General features: G+C 44.6%; 1 protein-coding gene across 2 annotated transcripts in view; it reads left to right on the top strand.

The window, feature by feature from the left end:
* Nucleotides 1–11,540, top strand: part of RNH1 (ribonuclease/angiogenin inhibitor 1) — a 20,251-nt gene extending 8,711 nt beyond the window's left edge. For both annotated transcript variants that reach the window (XM_081203819.1, XM_081203818.1), the window contains exons 2-10: nt 1,335–1,434; nt 2,412–2,582; nt 4,160–4,330; nt 4,945–5,115; nt 6,221–6,391; nt 7,719–7,889; nt 9,291–9,461; nt 10,104–10,274; nt 10,902–11,540. In XM_081203819.1, the coding sequence (XP_081059945.1) occupies nt 1,349–1,434; nt 2,412–2,582; nt 4,160–4,330; nt 4,945–5,115; nt 6,221–6,391; nt 7,719–7,889; nt 9,291–9,461; nt 10,104–10,274; nt 10,902–10,989 (1,371 nt within the window). In that variant the 5' untranslated portion in view covers nt 1,335–1,348 and the 3' untranslated portion in view covers nt 10,990–11,540. The remainder of the gene's footprint in view (nt 1–1,334; nt 1,435–2,411; nt 2,583–4,159; nt 4,331–4,944; nt 5,116–6,220; nt 6,392–7,718; nt 7,890–9,290; nt 9,462–10,103; nt 10,275–10,901) is intronic.
* The last annotated feature ends 5,279 nt before the right edge of the window (nt 11,541–16,819 follow it).

Genomic DNA, 16,819 nt, shown 5'->3' on the forward strand with positions numbered 1-16,819 from the left:
CTAAAAGTGTGGCACTTATTGTAACAACTTCATTGTCTATAGAAAAAAAGCACTGATTAATATCAAATTTCACTTGGAAATTTCAAAAGGGGGGGGGAACCCCTAGGGTACCAAATGCCTGGAGTTCAGGGGAGTGGTTTGTGATGGTATTAAGCTGATTATAACGTGTACCCCTTGGAGAGAATGATAGAATAGTTCTATCACTTTGCAAAGTGATATCACAAATCCTGGCCTAACCTTGGCACCAAACCAAGTGGGATGTGGGAGGTTTATGAGAAGATCTCATGAAGCTTTTTCTTTTTTAAAGCCACCCCTCCCAAGGAATATAGGGAGTCAAACTTACAGCAGGCCAAGATCTTGTGGCCACCAGGTGAGAGAAAGAACATGAAGCACAGCAAGTATCAGGAAAGAAAAGAAGAAGAAAAACACTCACCCTGAAAAAAACACTTTCAGAATGAATCAACTGATATCACAGTACGGTTCTCAATACACCTTTTATATCTATTGAGAACTGGAACAGAAGGTGGAATTTTCCATCTTTTGTATTAATTTTATTGCTCATACGGGCAGAGCTACATAAGATGTAGATCATGAATTACCAAATAAATGGCGTATCTGATTTGATCCATCGTGGCTGCTGTGCTGTGTGTGTTAAACCCAGTGCAGTTGCTGGTGCTGCAGGCCTAGCAGGGTCCAGATTAACAGTACCAAATACCAGAGTTGCAGAGTAAACATAGTGCCAGCTCCATTTAACAAACTCGCATATTCACTACGAATATAGGCTGTGCAGATCAGGAATGTAGTCGCCTTCAGAATGAGGCTAAAGTTTACAAATGTTGAAACATTGCCCTTCAGAGGTTCACTTCTAGTAAATGTGGTTAAGACCAGTTGTCGGCAGAGAGACAAAAGCGTTGCATGATTCATGTGTGTGCTTTCGGGCTGTTGCATCAGCTCTTGTTAAGAAGGGGCCTCTTTGAGTTAAGTTGCAAGTGGCCACAAACAGGACCTTTCAGCACGGGGCTAGCTCTTGAGCAAGTGCAGGAGTTTTTCTTTTGAGAAATTCTTGCTTGCAACTGAGATAGCTGCAAATGCTGTAGACCAGGGATGGCCAGCAGCGAGGCTGCCAGCTGCTGTTGGGCTGTCAGCACTCATCATTTTTGGTGGCAGAGGCTGGTGGGAGTTGGAGTTCATCAACATGTGGAGGGCAGCATAGTGGCTTCTGCTATAGACAAGCAAACAAAAACACTGTAGTTTGAATGGGAACAATAGCCTTCCCCTTGACCCTTGTTGTAGGGAAATAACACCTCTCTCTCTCCCCCCCCCCTTCTCTCCAGCTGTTGCATCAAAAATGGACCTTGACATCCAGTCCAAAGAGCTCAGTGGGTCCAGCTGGAAGGAACTTCTTCCAACCCTGAGCCAGTACAAAACCATCAGGTAAGTAAAATGTCAGCGAAAGCCATGTGTGTTAAGGTGTGCATAAAGTCTCACAACTGCAGGGGTTCCATTCCGATGGAACTTGAGCTGGTGTAATGCTTGCTTGCCCCAAAATACCTAGAGATGCTTCTCACAACCAGATTTCACATTCTCATTTCTCAGTTACCAAGTTTTGTTCTTGGTTAACTGCTCATGGTTTGTCTGGGAGAGACAAGCCCAAGTTCACCGTGGCAGCAGCAGCACACAGAGGGGAAGGAGCAAGTCAGATATGATTTTGGCTTGTTCCTGTAAGCCAGTGATGGCCAAACTTGGCCCTCCAGCTTTTTTGGGACTACAACTCCCATCATCCCTAGCTAACAGGACCAGGGATGGTGGGAATTGTAGTCTCAAAACAGCTGGAGGGCCAAGTTTGACCATCACTGCTGTAAGCTATGGTTTGGCATAGTGCTGCATGCGAATGAAAGCAATGTCTAACTTAATTGTTTCTAACCAGCAGCCATTTTTGTCTGCTCTTGTTTCATTTGAAAATCATATTGCTTGTTGAATTATTTTATTGTTGCAGATTTATTTTGTGCGTGCATGGGAGGCTTAAGGGCAGTGTTTTTTTTCTGGGGGGGGGGACTCAGAGGTAAGCATACCTCTAAACATTTTGTGAATCTTTGTACTTTTGTCCATTTACTATATTTATTTTCCCCAATTTGAACTATAAAATGGTGACTTTCTTGAGTCAAAATGAGTACCTTGAAACATTTTTTTTTAGAAAAAAAGCACTGCTTAAGGGTATATGGGGAATCTGCTGTAACAAGGGTTCCAATTTGCTGATAGACAATGTTGGATTTCACCTTTTGTTGTTCAAATATTCTGGAAATCTTCCAAATCAGGCTGGAAGGGGGGAAAAGAATTCTGTAGAGGAGAAATGTTTCTCTCAGCTGGTTTGTTAGAGCTAACACCCAGCTCCTCTTCCCCTTCATTCTCAGGTTGGATGACTGTAGTCTATCAGCTAGTCATTGTAAAGATCTCTGCGCCTTTCTGAGCACAAAGCAAACATTGACTGAACTCAAATTGAACAACAATGAACTGGGAGATGCTGCTGTAGAGTTGCTGTGCAAAGGATTGCTGAGTCCAAGCTGCAACCTTCAGAAACTATGGTAAATCCCCTACAATCTGTCATGGCTTAAGTTTTGTTAGCTGAAGGTCTCCACAGATGGAAATGTCCACAGTAGGAAGGTTATCAGTGATAAATTCCCTTCTGGCTAAGAAAGTGGCTCAGAATTCCTTTTGGGCTTAAAATATTTTTGCTATTGTTGAACTGTGGTCTTTGCTTCTTATATTCTTCCCATCAAGTTACCACTGTATGAGTTTTTCCTGGAGCAGCTGGACTGGGGGACCTCTGCTAACCTATAATCAAACCATTTGCTTAGGCTGGCATACAAGTAGGCGGGGAAATCAATAATAATTTATTAATTTATTACTTATACCCCACCCATCTGGCTGGGCTTCCCCAGCCACTCTGGGCGGCTTCCAACAGGAGATTAAAAATACATTAAAATGTATTTCCCCCCAACATTGCCCAGAAGTAATGGTGCTGTTTTGCATGCTCTTAAAAGACTGCCACACCTTGATTCACCTTCACAGAGATCCAATAGGTTAGATTGCAGGACTTGGGCTCGTGTCTGTCTGTCTGTCTACCTATTTGGGGTTAGATGCTGAGTTCTTCCAGCTCTCACGCCTTCCAAAGCTCACATGGGCTTATTGGCTTCATATGGGACAAGGAATGGATCTCTGTGACTACTCCTGAATTGGGTGAAGTGGTACTGGGCACCTGGAGATATGAAACTAGTAGCAGATCAAAGAACATCTCAAGTGTCAAGAGGGCTTTGCGTTCATTAGCTCATCCTGACAACTGAAACAATGTGTTTTGGTTTTAGCACCAGCACCCCAGAGAGCAGTCTGGAAAGTGGCTTTTAGTAAAATGTGTCTGGAATTGCTGTTCTTCAAATGGCAATTACGGCCTTCCTGATCATATGGCTTTATGGCTTGATGACTTAAATGGCCCCCGTCAGTCTGGGCTGCACTAGTGCAGTGCAGTCTCTGATATTATAGGCTGTTTTCTCCTACCACAGTTTGCAGTTATAACACACGGCTTGAATATATAGAAAATATCACTGTGGAGGGGATGGTGTATCTAGTTACATGACTGAGAAGAGGCGTGCAGAGGATTGGCTCCTCTGTTTTTCCTCCTGAAAACTCTGTTAAGTGTTATGACTTGTTAGGCAGCATTTTTTTCTACATACCTGCTGGGCTGGTAGTGCTTGAAACACACTGTATAGGGATTCTTTTTCTGCTGTGGGATTCCTTGTGTTGCATCTAACAAAAGCCAACAAACATTTCTAAGCCAGTCCGTAAACCTATAAGGCAGGAAAAAAATCAAGGGGGGCAGGGGGCCTATAGGACAAAGGAGCTGTGGTGGGAGAAGCTTTGTGCCCTTGAGATAACTCTTAAGGGACATACATGGCCTTTGCCCACTCAAAAGACAGCAGCGTTAATATTTGGTTCCCCCTGGGCATCGGTATCATCTGCAGAGAATAAGCTTAGGATATAGTCTTATGCAAACACAGAATTGTACAGTATATTTCAAATAATATTTCAGTTACCTAGGCGTCAAGGTGAAACAATAAATGAGGAGTTTTAGGGAGGCTGACTTAACTCTGCCTTGTTCTTCCAGGCTGCAGAACTGCAACCTCACCAAAGGCTGCTGTGAGAGTCTCCGTTCTGTGCTCAGCAGCAAGCCATCCCTGACTGAGCTTCACCTGGGAGACAACAGTTTGGGCACAGCAGGAGTTAAGATATTGTGCCAGGGACTTTTGGATCCCAACTGCCAGCTGGAGAAGCTTCAGTAAGTGACTACTAGATTTGTTAGCAAAGATCTCTTGGCTGAGAAGATTTCTCAAGTTACAAAGCATCTCTTTTCGAACTCAGGCTGATGGTGAACAATTCCTCCCCATCCCCCAATTACTTGTAAAAAGTCATACAAAGTGTGTTTTGTACAGTGTCTTTTCTCAGATCTACACACACTTTCTGATAACAATATCCAAGAGAGATCAGAGCTGGTACAGGTGAAAATATTTACTATTAATAATAATTAATAAACTCCTTAATGCCAAAATAAGCTCCTTAAGCAACAGGTATACAAACTAACAACACAAACATTAAAGTATAAACTATGCATTAAAACAATTCCATGAACAATCATTGTGTCTAGATCAGCTTTCCCCAACCTGGGAGTCTCCACTTGTTTTTTGGACTACAGGTCCCATCATCCCTGGTTATTGACCATACTGGGTGGGAATGATGGACAACGGAGCTCCCCCAAACCTCTGGAGGCACCAGGTTGTGGAGGGCTGGTCCAGATGTGTTCAGAAGGAGGAAGCTTTGTGCTTGAAAATGCCAGACTGTTTGAGGCTCCTTCTTATCTATTGGGGTGGTGGTCTTTCTGTTCTTCTCCTATAGGCTGGAGTACTGTGAGCTCTCAGCAGAGAACGTGGAGGCTCTCAGCTCTGCCCTGCGCACCAAGCCATCCCTGAAGGAACTCAACCTGAGCAACAACAAACTAGGGGATGCCGCAGTGAAGCAGCTTTGCCAGGGCGTGCTGGACGACAACTGTAACCTGCAATCACTGCAGTAAGGCCTCTCTTTCCAACCCCTGGCTCTCTCCCCAGGCTCAGCCCCTCTTGCTTAGGCTGCACCTGCTTCACTGCACCTGCCACACATCCTTCACCAACAGCCATGGTCTCTTCTGCAACTTTCATGGCTTCTCTGGAAGTGCTCACCTCTTTGGTTCTGTCAGTGCTTCCTGCATTTTTGCCGGCGATCAGAACCGCTTGGGCAGTTACGCAAGCTCCTCATGGCTCTCACGAGCCTTCAAAGTGAGGGGCACTGTTAAGAAGAAATGTCTGGTTATCTGGCGAGTGAAGGAAGCTTCAATGGGAGCTCCCCCCTCAATGCATGTGGAGGGCTTTGATGCAACAAGTCGCAGAAGGAGCAGCCCCCTCTCTGTAACTGCTCAGCTGGTTCCTGGGTAACTTGGGGGGAGAAATTGGTTTGGGTGGGGTGTAACAATGCCTGCTTGCTGCAACCTCTGTAATTGTGGCCCTTAAAGCAGAAGTCTTGGCAGTGTGTGTGACATGTTACAGTTGTAGCTTGGTTTTCAAACAGCTTAGTTCACGAACAACTTGGAACTCAAACGCCGCAAACCCGGAAGTAGGTGTTCCAGTTTGCAAACTTTGCCCTGGAAGCCGAACGTCCAGCACGGCTTCCGCAGCTTCTGATTGGCTGCAGGACGCTCCTGCAGCTAGTTGGAAGCCGTGCCTGGGTTTCTGAATGTTTCGGAAGTCAAACGGACTTCTGGAAAGCATTCTGTTCGAAAGCCAAGGTACGACTGTCTATGCAATTTTACAGCGCATTGGAATCTTTAAGATTAATGTGATGCCACTTCTGAATAAAATCAATTGAAGGTTTACTTTTCTCCTAAAACCATCTCATGGCAAAGAAACACACACACACTGCATATTCCACTGCATTTCTTGATGCACAATCATTTCGATAAGGGGTGTTTGGGGGGGTTGCAGTGCTCAATAAGCCTCTAAGGCCTTTCACTACTGGCCAACAAAACTGCAGTTTGGGCAAAATTGAAATAATGTGTGCATCTGCTAGTGTGTGGCAGCAGCTGTGGGCAGGGTTGCTGAACGGAACGTAATTTGTGCTTTGGCTTCTTGCTTTCCTGCAGACTGGAGAGCTGTGACATCACACCTGCCAGCTGTCGGGACCTCAGCGCTGTGCTAAGTTCAAAGTCGTCCTTGACCGAGCTCTGCATAGGCGAGAACAAGATTGGTAACGCAGGTGTATCCCTCTTGTGCCAGGGGGCCTTGAATCCCAACTGCAAAATACGCAAGCTGTGGTAAGTGGCTTTATCTAGAGCAGGCGTAGCTTGTCAACTAGGCTGTCACAAGAGCGGACTATTTTCTAAAAATATATATATAATCTTTCTTGGTTTTCAAATAGTGTCACTGTGGTTGCAGTATTTTCGTGTCCCTATGTGAGTGTTAATGTGTCTTTTTACTATGCATCTTGTAAAGAATTCCTGTGCCAGTTAAATAATTTCTGTGTAATTCAAATATTTTCCATGTACCTTTTTGATAATATCTTTATAAACCTTGTAATTTTTTACCTACTTTTCTACTTTTATCTAGATGTGTACCTTTTTGTAATGCAATAGATAGTGGGTTGTGTTGTGCTGGTGGATACTGAATTGTGTGTTGTAGGAGCCAGATCTGTTTAACTACATGTCTGATCCTGAAAGGTGCTCATGTTACAAAACATGCAGAATTCAGTCTCATAAACTTCATTCCTGCAAGCCTGTACATTTCCCAGCCCTGGAAAAACAGAGCTTTTTAAAACTCTTGCAGTGCCAATGGGAATCAATGGTAAAGGCTCTATCCTCCGTAAATCGTTTTTTTCACCAATGTGAATTCCTAGGACTCCAAGTAAATGTTTGCCAAACAAGTTTTGCAGATGGAACTCTAAATGTTTCATATCCAGTGTTGCTCTTCTTGCTAGTGCAATAGACTTCTGCTTGTGCAACAGAATTTACCTCCTCTGCAGCCTTCTGCAAATGCTCAAAATCTGTTTTAGAGGGTTGGAGGACAGGGATGACCTGTTGCATCAGTGGAACTCTCCATGTGCAGCACTCACTGGCTGCTTCTTTCACTGGTGAATTTTCCAGGGGAGAAAGTGTGGAGGTTTATGTAAATAAGGGTCATATATCCAAATTGCACACACACTTATTGACGTAATCAAGGGCAGGGAGCTTGTGGCTTTCCAATATTGTTGGACCACATCCCTGACCAGTGACCATCCTGGCTGGGACTGATGGCCATTGAATTCCAACAGTAACTGGACTACAGGTTAGCCATCCCTGCCCTAAGGAGTTATTGGACCTTTCAGGCTTAGACACATTGGTAAATGCACTTCGCTTCTGGTAGGTGTCTGTTTGGCTGACATGGGGTTTCCATTGTAGGCCGCACACGCATTTGGTTGGAGATGTATGCTGCTCCTGCTTAATGCAGGAGGGAAACTTGGTGTATGAGGATTTGTCTTAATACAGCAAACGGACTCGCTCATGTGGACTCCAGGGGTTCCAAACAGCACACACAGCTTGAAGTTTCTATAACACACACTTCAGAGCTTGCCAGTGACTAAAGACAGTGACTTGATTATTATTTCAGGTTATGGGAATGCAATATCTCAGCTCCTGGCTGCAAGGACCTCTCCAATGTCATTGGTACCAAAGAGACTCTCAAGGAGATGAGCCTGATTGGAAATGATCTAAAAGATGCAGGGATGGAGTTCTTATGCCAAGGACTGAAGGACCCAAAATCTAAACTTGAGTCATTGTGGTAAGGAGCTGGAGGCTTATTTTTCTGTAGTAGCTTTTTTTTTTCAGGTGTAACAAGGAAGTCATGAGTAAACAGGATGGGTCTGTGACTATTAAGGATATTTATCAAGAGGCTCAGTCCAGCTCCAAGGACTTTCAGCATGACACAGTATTCCAGCTTCTGATCAAAAGGATCCCTTTATACAACTTTTGTCCACCAAGTCAAGTTGCAGTGAACAATAACAGCTGTCTTTTATGAGAAAATCAGCAGACCAAAACCAAATAGAGAAGGGGGAGGGGGAACCCGTAAAATATTAAACTACTCCTACTAAGGGGATGAGTGCAGCAACAACACTCTTCAAATAAGTCTATGAGTCAGGTGTTTCAAGTTGGCCAAAGCTTGTTTGAGTTCTCCTCCGAGGTCAGCCAAGGCAAGGAAAGTGCCCAGGTCTTCAGGGCTGCTAGGAAATGGCTGAGCAGATGGATTAGATAGCCTTTTGCCTGCTCCTAGACTCCTCACTACTGGTCAGCAGTCTGTCCGGACAGCATCTCCCACACCACACAATCTATGACCTCGGCCAGCCTACTCTCACTTCTGGCCCTCCCCTTCTTGGATTTGCAACTCCCCCCAGCCCCAGCCAGCAGGACCAAAGGTCAGGATGATGGGAGTTGTAGTCTGAAACAGCTGGATGTCAGGTGTGAGAAGGCTTAACTTGGGCCATACGGGTATAATAAGTGAATGATACATATGAAAAGTTGGGCTATTCCTAAGAGTAGAAGAAAGTGTTTTGTCATCTAGGCCCATGTGGGAGCAATTGAGTGGGGCAAATGTTGCTGACCCTTCAGCCTTTTGTTCAGTTTAAAATATAGCCCCTGCTGAAAAACCACCATGGAGAACTGATGCATGAGTTTTTAAATATATATAAACAAATATTTTTATTAAAAGTTGGTAATCTCAAGACTTGATTATTGCAATGCTGTCTATATGGGGCTGCCCTTGTGCCTTGTCTTATAGATCCAAGCCTGCCTGATATAATTCCCAGCTGATTTAACTTAGTGTCCCTTCAGAGGGAGCCATAAGTCAAGGATGGCCCTGTTGAAGAATCTGCTCCATTACCAAAGGAGAAGGAACTAAATAATTCCATTCTAAAATTGTCAGCCCATCCTCCTGCCTTCTTCAGTCAGTCTATTAATTTCTCTGCTGGAGCGATTTGCCTGATGTTGATCTACCATCTGTTTATGGCTACAAGTTGTCTAACAGACACCATTTTAAAAAGTTATAATGGATGTGTATTGCGTCTGTTTCTCATATTGTTTTGGTCAGATAGGATTGACTCCACAGAAAGGAAAAGTAACCCTAGATGGCCTATTGCACTGCAGAGTTGTCAGGCGTGTCAGAGATATTCTTATTTGTCTACCATAGGCTAAGAGAATGTGGTTTGACTTCAGCCTGTTGCAAGAGCCTTGGCTCTGCTCTCAGCGTGAACGGGACTTTGAAAGAGCTGCATATCGGTGGAAATAATCTGTGTGATGCAGGAGTGACTGATCTCTGTGAAGGAGTTCTGAGCCCCACCTGTAACCTGCAATCCCTCTGGTAAGTCACCTTAGACATTTGTTGCTCTCTTGAAAACAATGTGTTAAGGTTTTTCTAAAACGTTATTGAGCTTAGAACTCTTGCGTTATTGCTGTAAATACGGAGGGGAGGGGGCTGCCTTGTTTGGCATTCTGGTGCCTCTTTGTTTTGCCTTAAGGCAGGCTTCCTCAACCTCGGCCCTCCAGATGTTTTTGGCCTACAACTCCCATGATCCCTAGCTAGGAGGACCAGTGGTCAGGGATTATGGGAATTGTAGTCTCAAAACATCTGGAGGGCCGAGGTTGAGGAAGCCTGCCTTAAGGCTTGGCAGCAGATCTCTTCCATGGCTATGTTTCATCTATGGTGACAGCCTGCCATACTTGAAAAGAAGGGCATGTGATGTGAAATACCCAATTACAAGTTTTACAATTAATAAAAATAAATTTGCCAGTTTGGAACATGTTTTAATGCTGGAACACTTGGGTAAACTAAAAGGCGAACTACGTTTTTCCTAGGCCGAGATTTGTTCCTCTTCACATTAGCTGAATGCTTGCTTGAAAGGCAGCAGTGTGAAATTTGTTTGTGGGTTCAGCAGAGGAGACGTCTTCAGGGATATTCCTCCCTTGTGGATATGTCTGGTGCTTATTCTGCCCTTCTTCTTAGGCTGGGACAATCGGAACTCACCGAGGTTTGCTGCGATAAGCTTGCCGAAGTCATCGTTGGAAAACCCTGCCTACAAGAACTGGATGTAAGCTACAGCCATATAGGAGATGAGGGTGTGCGTAAGCTCTGCGAAGCAGTGAGAAGTCCCAACTGTAACCTGAAGTACCTGATGTAAGTGACTCTTTTGTGCTGTGATAGGCATTGGGAATGAGGTTGGGGGAGGCGTTTCAGAGATGTGGGTCTGATGACGAAGTCCATAAGTGCACCCCCCAATTAAAATGGCATCTGAACCCCTAAGAGCAGATAGAATGAAACCTGCATGGTGACCCATTTTCAGTCGGTTCCTCCAACATCCATAACTACAACCCCTTACATTGGCTGCACTGTCTGGGACTAATGGGAGATGGAGCAGTTCAGCAACACCTGGAAGCACACAGGTTCTGTACCCCTGAACGAAAATATGAATCCTAGACTTCCTTCTTTGAAAACATGGGTCTGTTCATCAGGAACAGCCTCTGTCTAGTTTTAATATTGAAGGAAGTTTTACTTCCATTGGTGGCAGGCGTAGCCTCTGTCTAGTTTTAATATTGAAGGAAGTTTTACTTGCATTGGTGGCAGGCGTAGTAGCCAGACTGCTTCTCTCTGTACAAATGGAAGTTAACAATTGGAAGCCCTTTCACCTTGGGGAAATAGAGTGTTGTGTGTGCTGCTTCTTTCTTACAGATAAGGGAGGTTACCTGCTTTGCATGACTTCTCAGTACCATTAATGTCTGAACTCTCATCTGAACTCTCTTGCAGTTTGTATGACACTTACTGGACTGCTGACGTGGATAATGAGCTGAAGGCCCTGGAAGAATCAAAGCCTGGATTTAAAGTTGTTACATGAGTGGTGCAATGTTGCTGTGACCACTTCGGCTGCCTTTTCTTCTGTCGGATTCTTTTTGTAAACCAAGTCACCAGACCATATGATGATGGACTTTTATGATTCCAGATTTCATGGAGCTGTGATATGCATAGAAACCACATTCAAAGCTAGGAATGTGTTGGTACCTCAGTGGTGAGGCAGCATGGGGAAAGTTCTGGAATTATCTGCTGAGTCCAGAATGCATATGCTGGTGGGTTTTCTGCCTCTTGGGAAATACTAAGATCAGCACAAAGTAGAATACGTCTCCTGCCAGCTGCCATAAAGCAATAATGGTTACTTGCAGATGACTTGAAACTCTTCCCTTAGGAAGAACTATATTGGAGACTTTTAGAAAAATTGGGGAATAATGCCCATTGTTTAATTGCCAAAAATTAGGACGCAACATTGCCCCTCCCCTTAAGTATCTCTGATATTAATATTTTCTGCTGAGAATGCAAGAAGTGAACTTTTTGTATCTTGATCAACAAATCTAGCCCTGTAGGAATATAAAATAAAGTTTGATTGCAAAGAGACTATCTTTCTGATTTTATGGTTTTGGTTTTGGTTTATGGCTTTATGGTTTTGATGGTGAAGAACACCAAAAGGTCACATCTTGGTCCCTTTGGATATTCAGAAGCTCAGACCTGAAGTACCATTTCATGAGTTCCTTAAAGCCCATATACACAGCCAAGTTAAAAAGAAAATATTACCTATACATTATGGCTCTGTGCAACACCAGTGGTATACTATTTTTCTTCTTGACTGATTGTAGTTAATCATGATATATCATTAGTGTAGCTGGACTTGTAGTAAGGTAATACTAGGTTTACGTGAAGGTTGGTGCTCTAGGTGTTGTTCATTCACATTATTCAGTAACTGTCTTGAGACACTAAAGATGACAGTTCACCTGAATAAATGGTTAATGTAATGAGTATGGGTTGCTCGTGCGTAAGTTGCCGCCTCTCCTAGCTATGTTGCCTGGTTAAACCTTTCTGTCTGGACAGCCCTTCACTTTGTGGCTGCCTCAGTCGCTAGCAGAATCCGTCAGTGGGCGTTTCTTAAACCTTTTCCAACATAAAAGTAGTTTGACGCCAAGTCTCCTCCTACTCTCCCTGCGCGGAAGTCTTCTGCGCAGGGAGGGCGTGGGTAGCGGAGGACCCGTGCTCTCCCCGCTGGTATCCAGTGAAGAGTCCTGGAGCCCTCTCGCCGATTCCCCCATCTGCCCCCCTTTATCCCTGGTGTTGCGCTGATTTGCTTCCCCATCTGTTGAGCTGCCTCTCTCCCTGCTGGGCCCTTCTCCAGCATCATTTGAGAGCCTTCCCTCCGCCTCTAGCTCCGATGTCAGTTCCCTGACAGTTAATGTGCCTTAATTCCTAGGTAGCCTACAGGATTCTTCCTCATCCCAATTTTATCCTTGTGAGTGGATTAGGCTGAGGCATGGTGACAAGTCCAAGGTCACCCAGTGGACTTCATAACTGATAGGGGGATTCGAACCCTGGTCTCAGCTCAGCACTCTAACCACTTCACCATGTGCTCTTCAAAGCCTTGGGCTGGACAAGAGGGGGGGAAAAGGAGTCAAGCCTGAGGCTCTGGAGGAGAAGAGGGAAAATTGATCACTCACAGTGAGATTTTGCTCTCCTTTGCAGAGAGTCTATGAGTGGGGAAGGGCCTGGGAAGGCAACGCTCCATATAGCAAGGTGGACAAGGAGGAGAAGCATCCCAAGGGGGGAAGACAATGATGAGGAAGGAAAAGGATGGCTCTGCTACCCCAGAGGGACTGGACCAACTCCATTGCTGGCAAGGAGGAACATAACATCAAGGTCTTAGATCAAAGGAATATAGGAAGCTGCCTTAAATAGTGTCAGGCCATTAGTCCATCTAGCTCAGCATTACCTGTTCTGACTGGCAGCCCAGCTCTACAGGGTCTCAGGTGGGACATTCCCAGCCCTACTAGAGACGGTGGAAGTTGAATCTGGGACCTTCTTGCACGCAACACAAATGCTCTAACACCGAGGTATGCACCCCCCAAAGAAAAAGTTTATTCCTGGTTTGTTGGTAGGATGTTGGAGTAGAATTGTGCCGTTCTAATAATCTTAAAATATTTACTCAGGAAGTGCATCTCCCCTACATAATCTTCAGAAACATGCATCATTTCCTTTTTGCATTATGGGTGAGCATTGTAGGTTTTCAGGAGAAGATTGTGCTCTGTTTGGAGTCAGGCAAAATGATCCTGTTTTTCTGGATGAGGGGTTACTTTGCAAAAAGAGGCATTGCCAGAAACTCTACCCCCCCCCAACACACTACCAGATTTTCCCTGGAAAAAGGTAAATCTGCATTAAATGGGGAGGTTGAGTAGGGTGATTTGGGCTGGCATGTGCACACATGCCTGGAAGCACTCACTGTTTTAATTCATCTTCCAATGGATAATAGAATGTGAAGAGGTGCTAATGTTTGGTTTTCTGTCTGACTGAGCTACCTTTTGTGGATAACTGGAACCAACCACTAGGTGTCGGTATGACACCTTAAAACTTCGTGCCCAGTATCAAGATGGAAACCAATGGTTACATTTCCTCATGCCATTAGCTGCTTTGTTTAAAACTTCTGTATAACCTTGGGCTTCTAAAATTCTGTTTAATATTTGCTTCCAGCTGTTATGTTTGTTTCTGCTGAATTCTTTCATATTCTGCCTGATGATTTGCTTTGCTAGCGTAAATGGGATGGTCACTTTTGGAGGGCAATCCATAAGAGTACACAGACTTGCATGTGTGTGTGTGTGTGTGTGTGTGTGTATGTGTGTGTGTATGGCAATGAATCTCACCATAGTGGGGAAGACTGGGCCTAGACAAGCAGCAACACTCTTTTCTTAGGGTCCTTTATCTTTCATGCTGATCTGGACCATACAGCTCTTCAAAGAGAGGACCCTGCTCTGTAAAGTAGAAACACAGCCACCCTAGCTGTATACTGCCCTGATAATTTATTTTTAATGGAAGGGTAGTATATAACTAAGGCATCTGTAAACTTTTACCTGAAGCCTGTGTTACACCCAGAACATAACACAGGCTATCATACTAAAACACACAAATCCAAACAAAAACGGGTTGCTAAAAACTTTCTTGGATGTCCACAAAGAATAAACAAGCAAACACAAATATTCTTGCAAGACTTCCAAACAGGATCTTGAGTTCTGGTAAGTCTTTGGTGATTTTAACATGGGTAGGAAGTTAGGTTGCTACATCTGCAGACTGGGTCATTTTTCCCCCTAGTGAAAGCAAACGGGGGCCTGGATGCATGCAACCATGTTATGTCTAAGATGGGCTCCACAATATGTTTGAGACTTAGGGTTCCTCCCTGCAACCTCTTTGCTGAGCATTCATTCTGATTGGTTTGCTGGGAAGTTAGATGACGTGGTATCAAAGCTTTCAATGCTCTCATGCTGCCGTAGTCTCAACAAGGGGACAAGTGCCAGCACTCCCTCTCTCAATACAGGCTAGGCTTCCATGACAAAGGAATGTTCTGGCCCCACACACCTTGTTCTCTGACCCTTGAAATGTCTTTTGGCATTCCTGGCAGGAATCTTCTTGTGCTCAGTATTTGCTCTGGGATATGGCCAGCCTGAAGGCATATGAGCTTTGTGTTCAGTGGCGCAGAATAACCTGATGGGAAGGCTGCTCCTTACTCATTTGCCTTTGTGGTTACAATTGATAAAGAGGGAATAATTTCACTAAGTCTACTCCAGAATAATAGGTAGTGCTGGTTGACTTGGCTGCCTATATAGGTAAAAAAGGTAAAGGTAAAGGATCCCTGGATGGTTAAGACCAGTCAAAGAAGACTATGGGGTTGTGGCGCTCATCTTGCTTTCAGACCAAGGAAGCCAGTGTTTGTCCACAGACAGCTTTCTGGGTCATGTGGCCAGCATGACTAAGCTGTTTCTGTGCAATGGGACTCCGTGAAGGAAGCCAGAGCGTTTACCTTCCTGCCACAGCAGTACCTATTTATCTACTTGCACTGGCGTGCTTTCGAACTGCTAGTTTGGCAGGAGCTGGGACAGAGCAACAGGAGCTCATTCCATCATGGGGATTCAAACTGCCAACCTTCCAATTGGGAAGCCCAGGAGGCTCAGTGGTTTAGACCACAGCACCACCTGCTGCCTACATAGTGACTGTCTCAAGGCAAATCTTAAAAAAATGTATTATAAACACAGACAACTGGGAAACACTGGCCTGCGAATGCTCCAGTTGGAGAACAGCCTTTACCAAAGGTGTCATGGACTTTGAAGACACTTGAACTCAGAACGCAAGGGAGAAAGATGCTAAGAGAAAGGCACGCTTGGCAAACCCACACCAGGATCAACTCCTGCCCGGGAACTAATGTCCCCGTTGTGGAAGGATGTGTGGGTCCAGAATCGGCCTCCACAGTCACAGCCTCATTGTTAAAACCGTGTTTATGGAAGACAATCTTACTCGGCTACGAGTGATCACCAAAGATATAGTGCAATGCAATGTAGTGCAACAAGGATTACTCTGCATCATGCTTATTCTCCAATAGGAGCCTTGTACCCGGCGTAGCTTAAAATTCCCAAATCAGTTAAGTTTTGCAATTAGTGGTTCAAATCAGTGCAGTTTTGAAAGGTTCGGTGCACCATCTTGATTCAAAATGGCATCCAGTTGTATATTCAAACATAGATGAAAACCTGTTCCTTGATATGAGGAAACATTGCGCAAAATTTGGTAATGATATCTTAAGAGCTGTCCCCAAACCCATAGCAAATGGACAAGCAAATTTCCCAAACATATAGCAGATTATATACAGATGTGTTTGTCCCCCCATTTACATAGGGGTTGTGTTCAGGGCCCCTGTATGCATAAGTGAAATCATGTAAAGTGGGGAGCACCCTTTAAATGCCCTTTGTACCACTTTCTCTTTGATCCATACCAAAAACAAGGTGAAGCGGAGCAGCCTAAACAAAGCCCTGCCATGCCTCCAGTCTCTTCTCCGCTCTCACTGATGTCCTCTTTGGGCTCTGGGGAAGGTCTTCTCATGAGCCACAAGGACTCTCCTGCCATTTCCAGATATGAACTGAATTATTTAGTTATTTCCTAGTGCCAGGCATATATGCAGTCACGCATGAGATCATCACATGTAAGTGAGGGGAATGCCTCTAATGATGTGTATTTTTCCTCTAGCAAATGCATTAGGTGTGTAAGAGTCAGTGTGGTGTGGTGGTTAAAAGTGTGGGACTACAGTCAGGTTCAAATCCCTCCTCTGCCATGAAGCTTACTGGGTGACATTGGGCCAGTCAAACTAATCTACTTCACAGGGTGGTTGTGAGGATAGAATAGAATCATAGAATCATAGACCACAAGGGCCATCGAGTCCAACCCCCTGCCAAGCAGGAAACACCATCAGAGCACTCCTGACATATGGTTGTCAAGCCTCTGCTTAAAGACCTGCAAAGAAGGAGACTCCATCACACTCCTTGGCAGCAAATTCCACTGTCGAACAGCTCTTACTGTCAGGAAGTTCCTCCTAATGTTTAGGTGGAATCTTCTTTCTTGTAGTTTGGATCCATTGCTCCGTGTCCGCTTCTCTGGAGCAGCAGAAAACAACCTTTCTCCCTCCTCTGATAAACCACATATGCTTCCTTGAGCATCTCAGAAGATGTGTAATTGTGATAACTAGAGGGCTGACGAAAGGCATTTTGCCTTCTGAGGCAAAGGTCAGAATGGCACCCCCATTTCACATTCTGAAGATGATTGGACAAGAAATTGAAACTTATTCAAAACTGGTGACAGGGTAGCATCCTCCACTACAC

The sequence above is a fragment of the Podarcis bocagei genome (assembly GCF_964188305.1).
Source record: "Podarcis bocagei genome assembly, chromosome: 1".
NCBI classification, from domain to species: domain Eukaryota; kingdom Metazoa; phylum Chordata; class Lepidosauria; order Squamata; family Lacertidae; genus Podarcis; species Podarcis bocagei.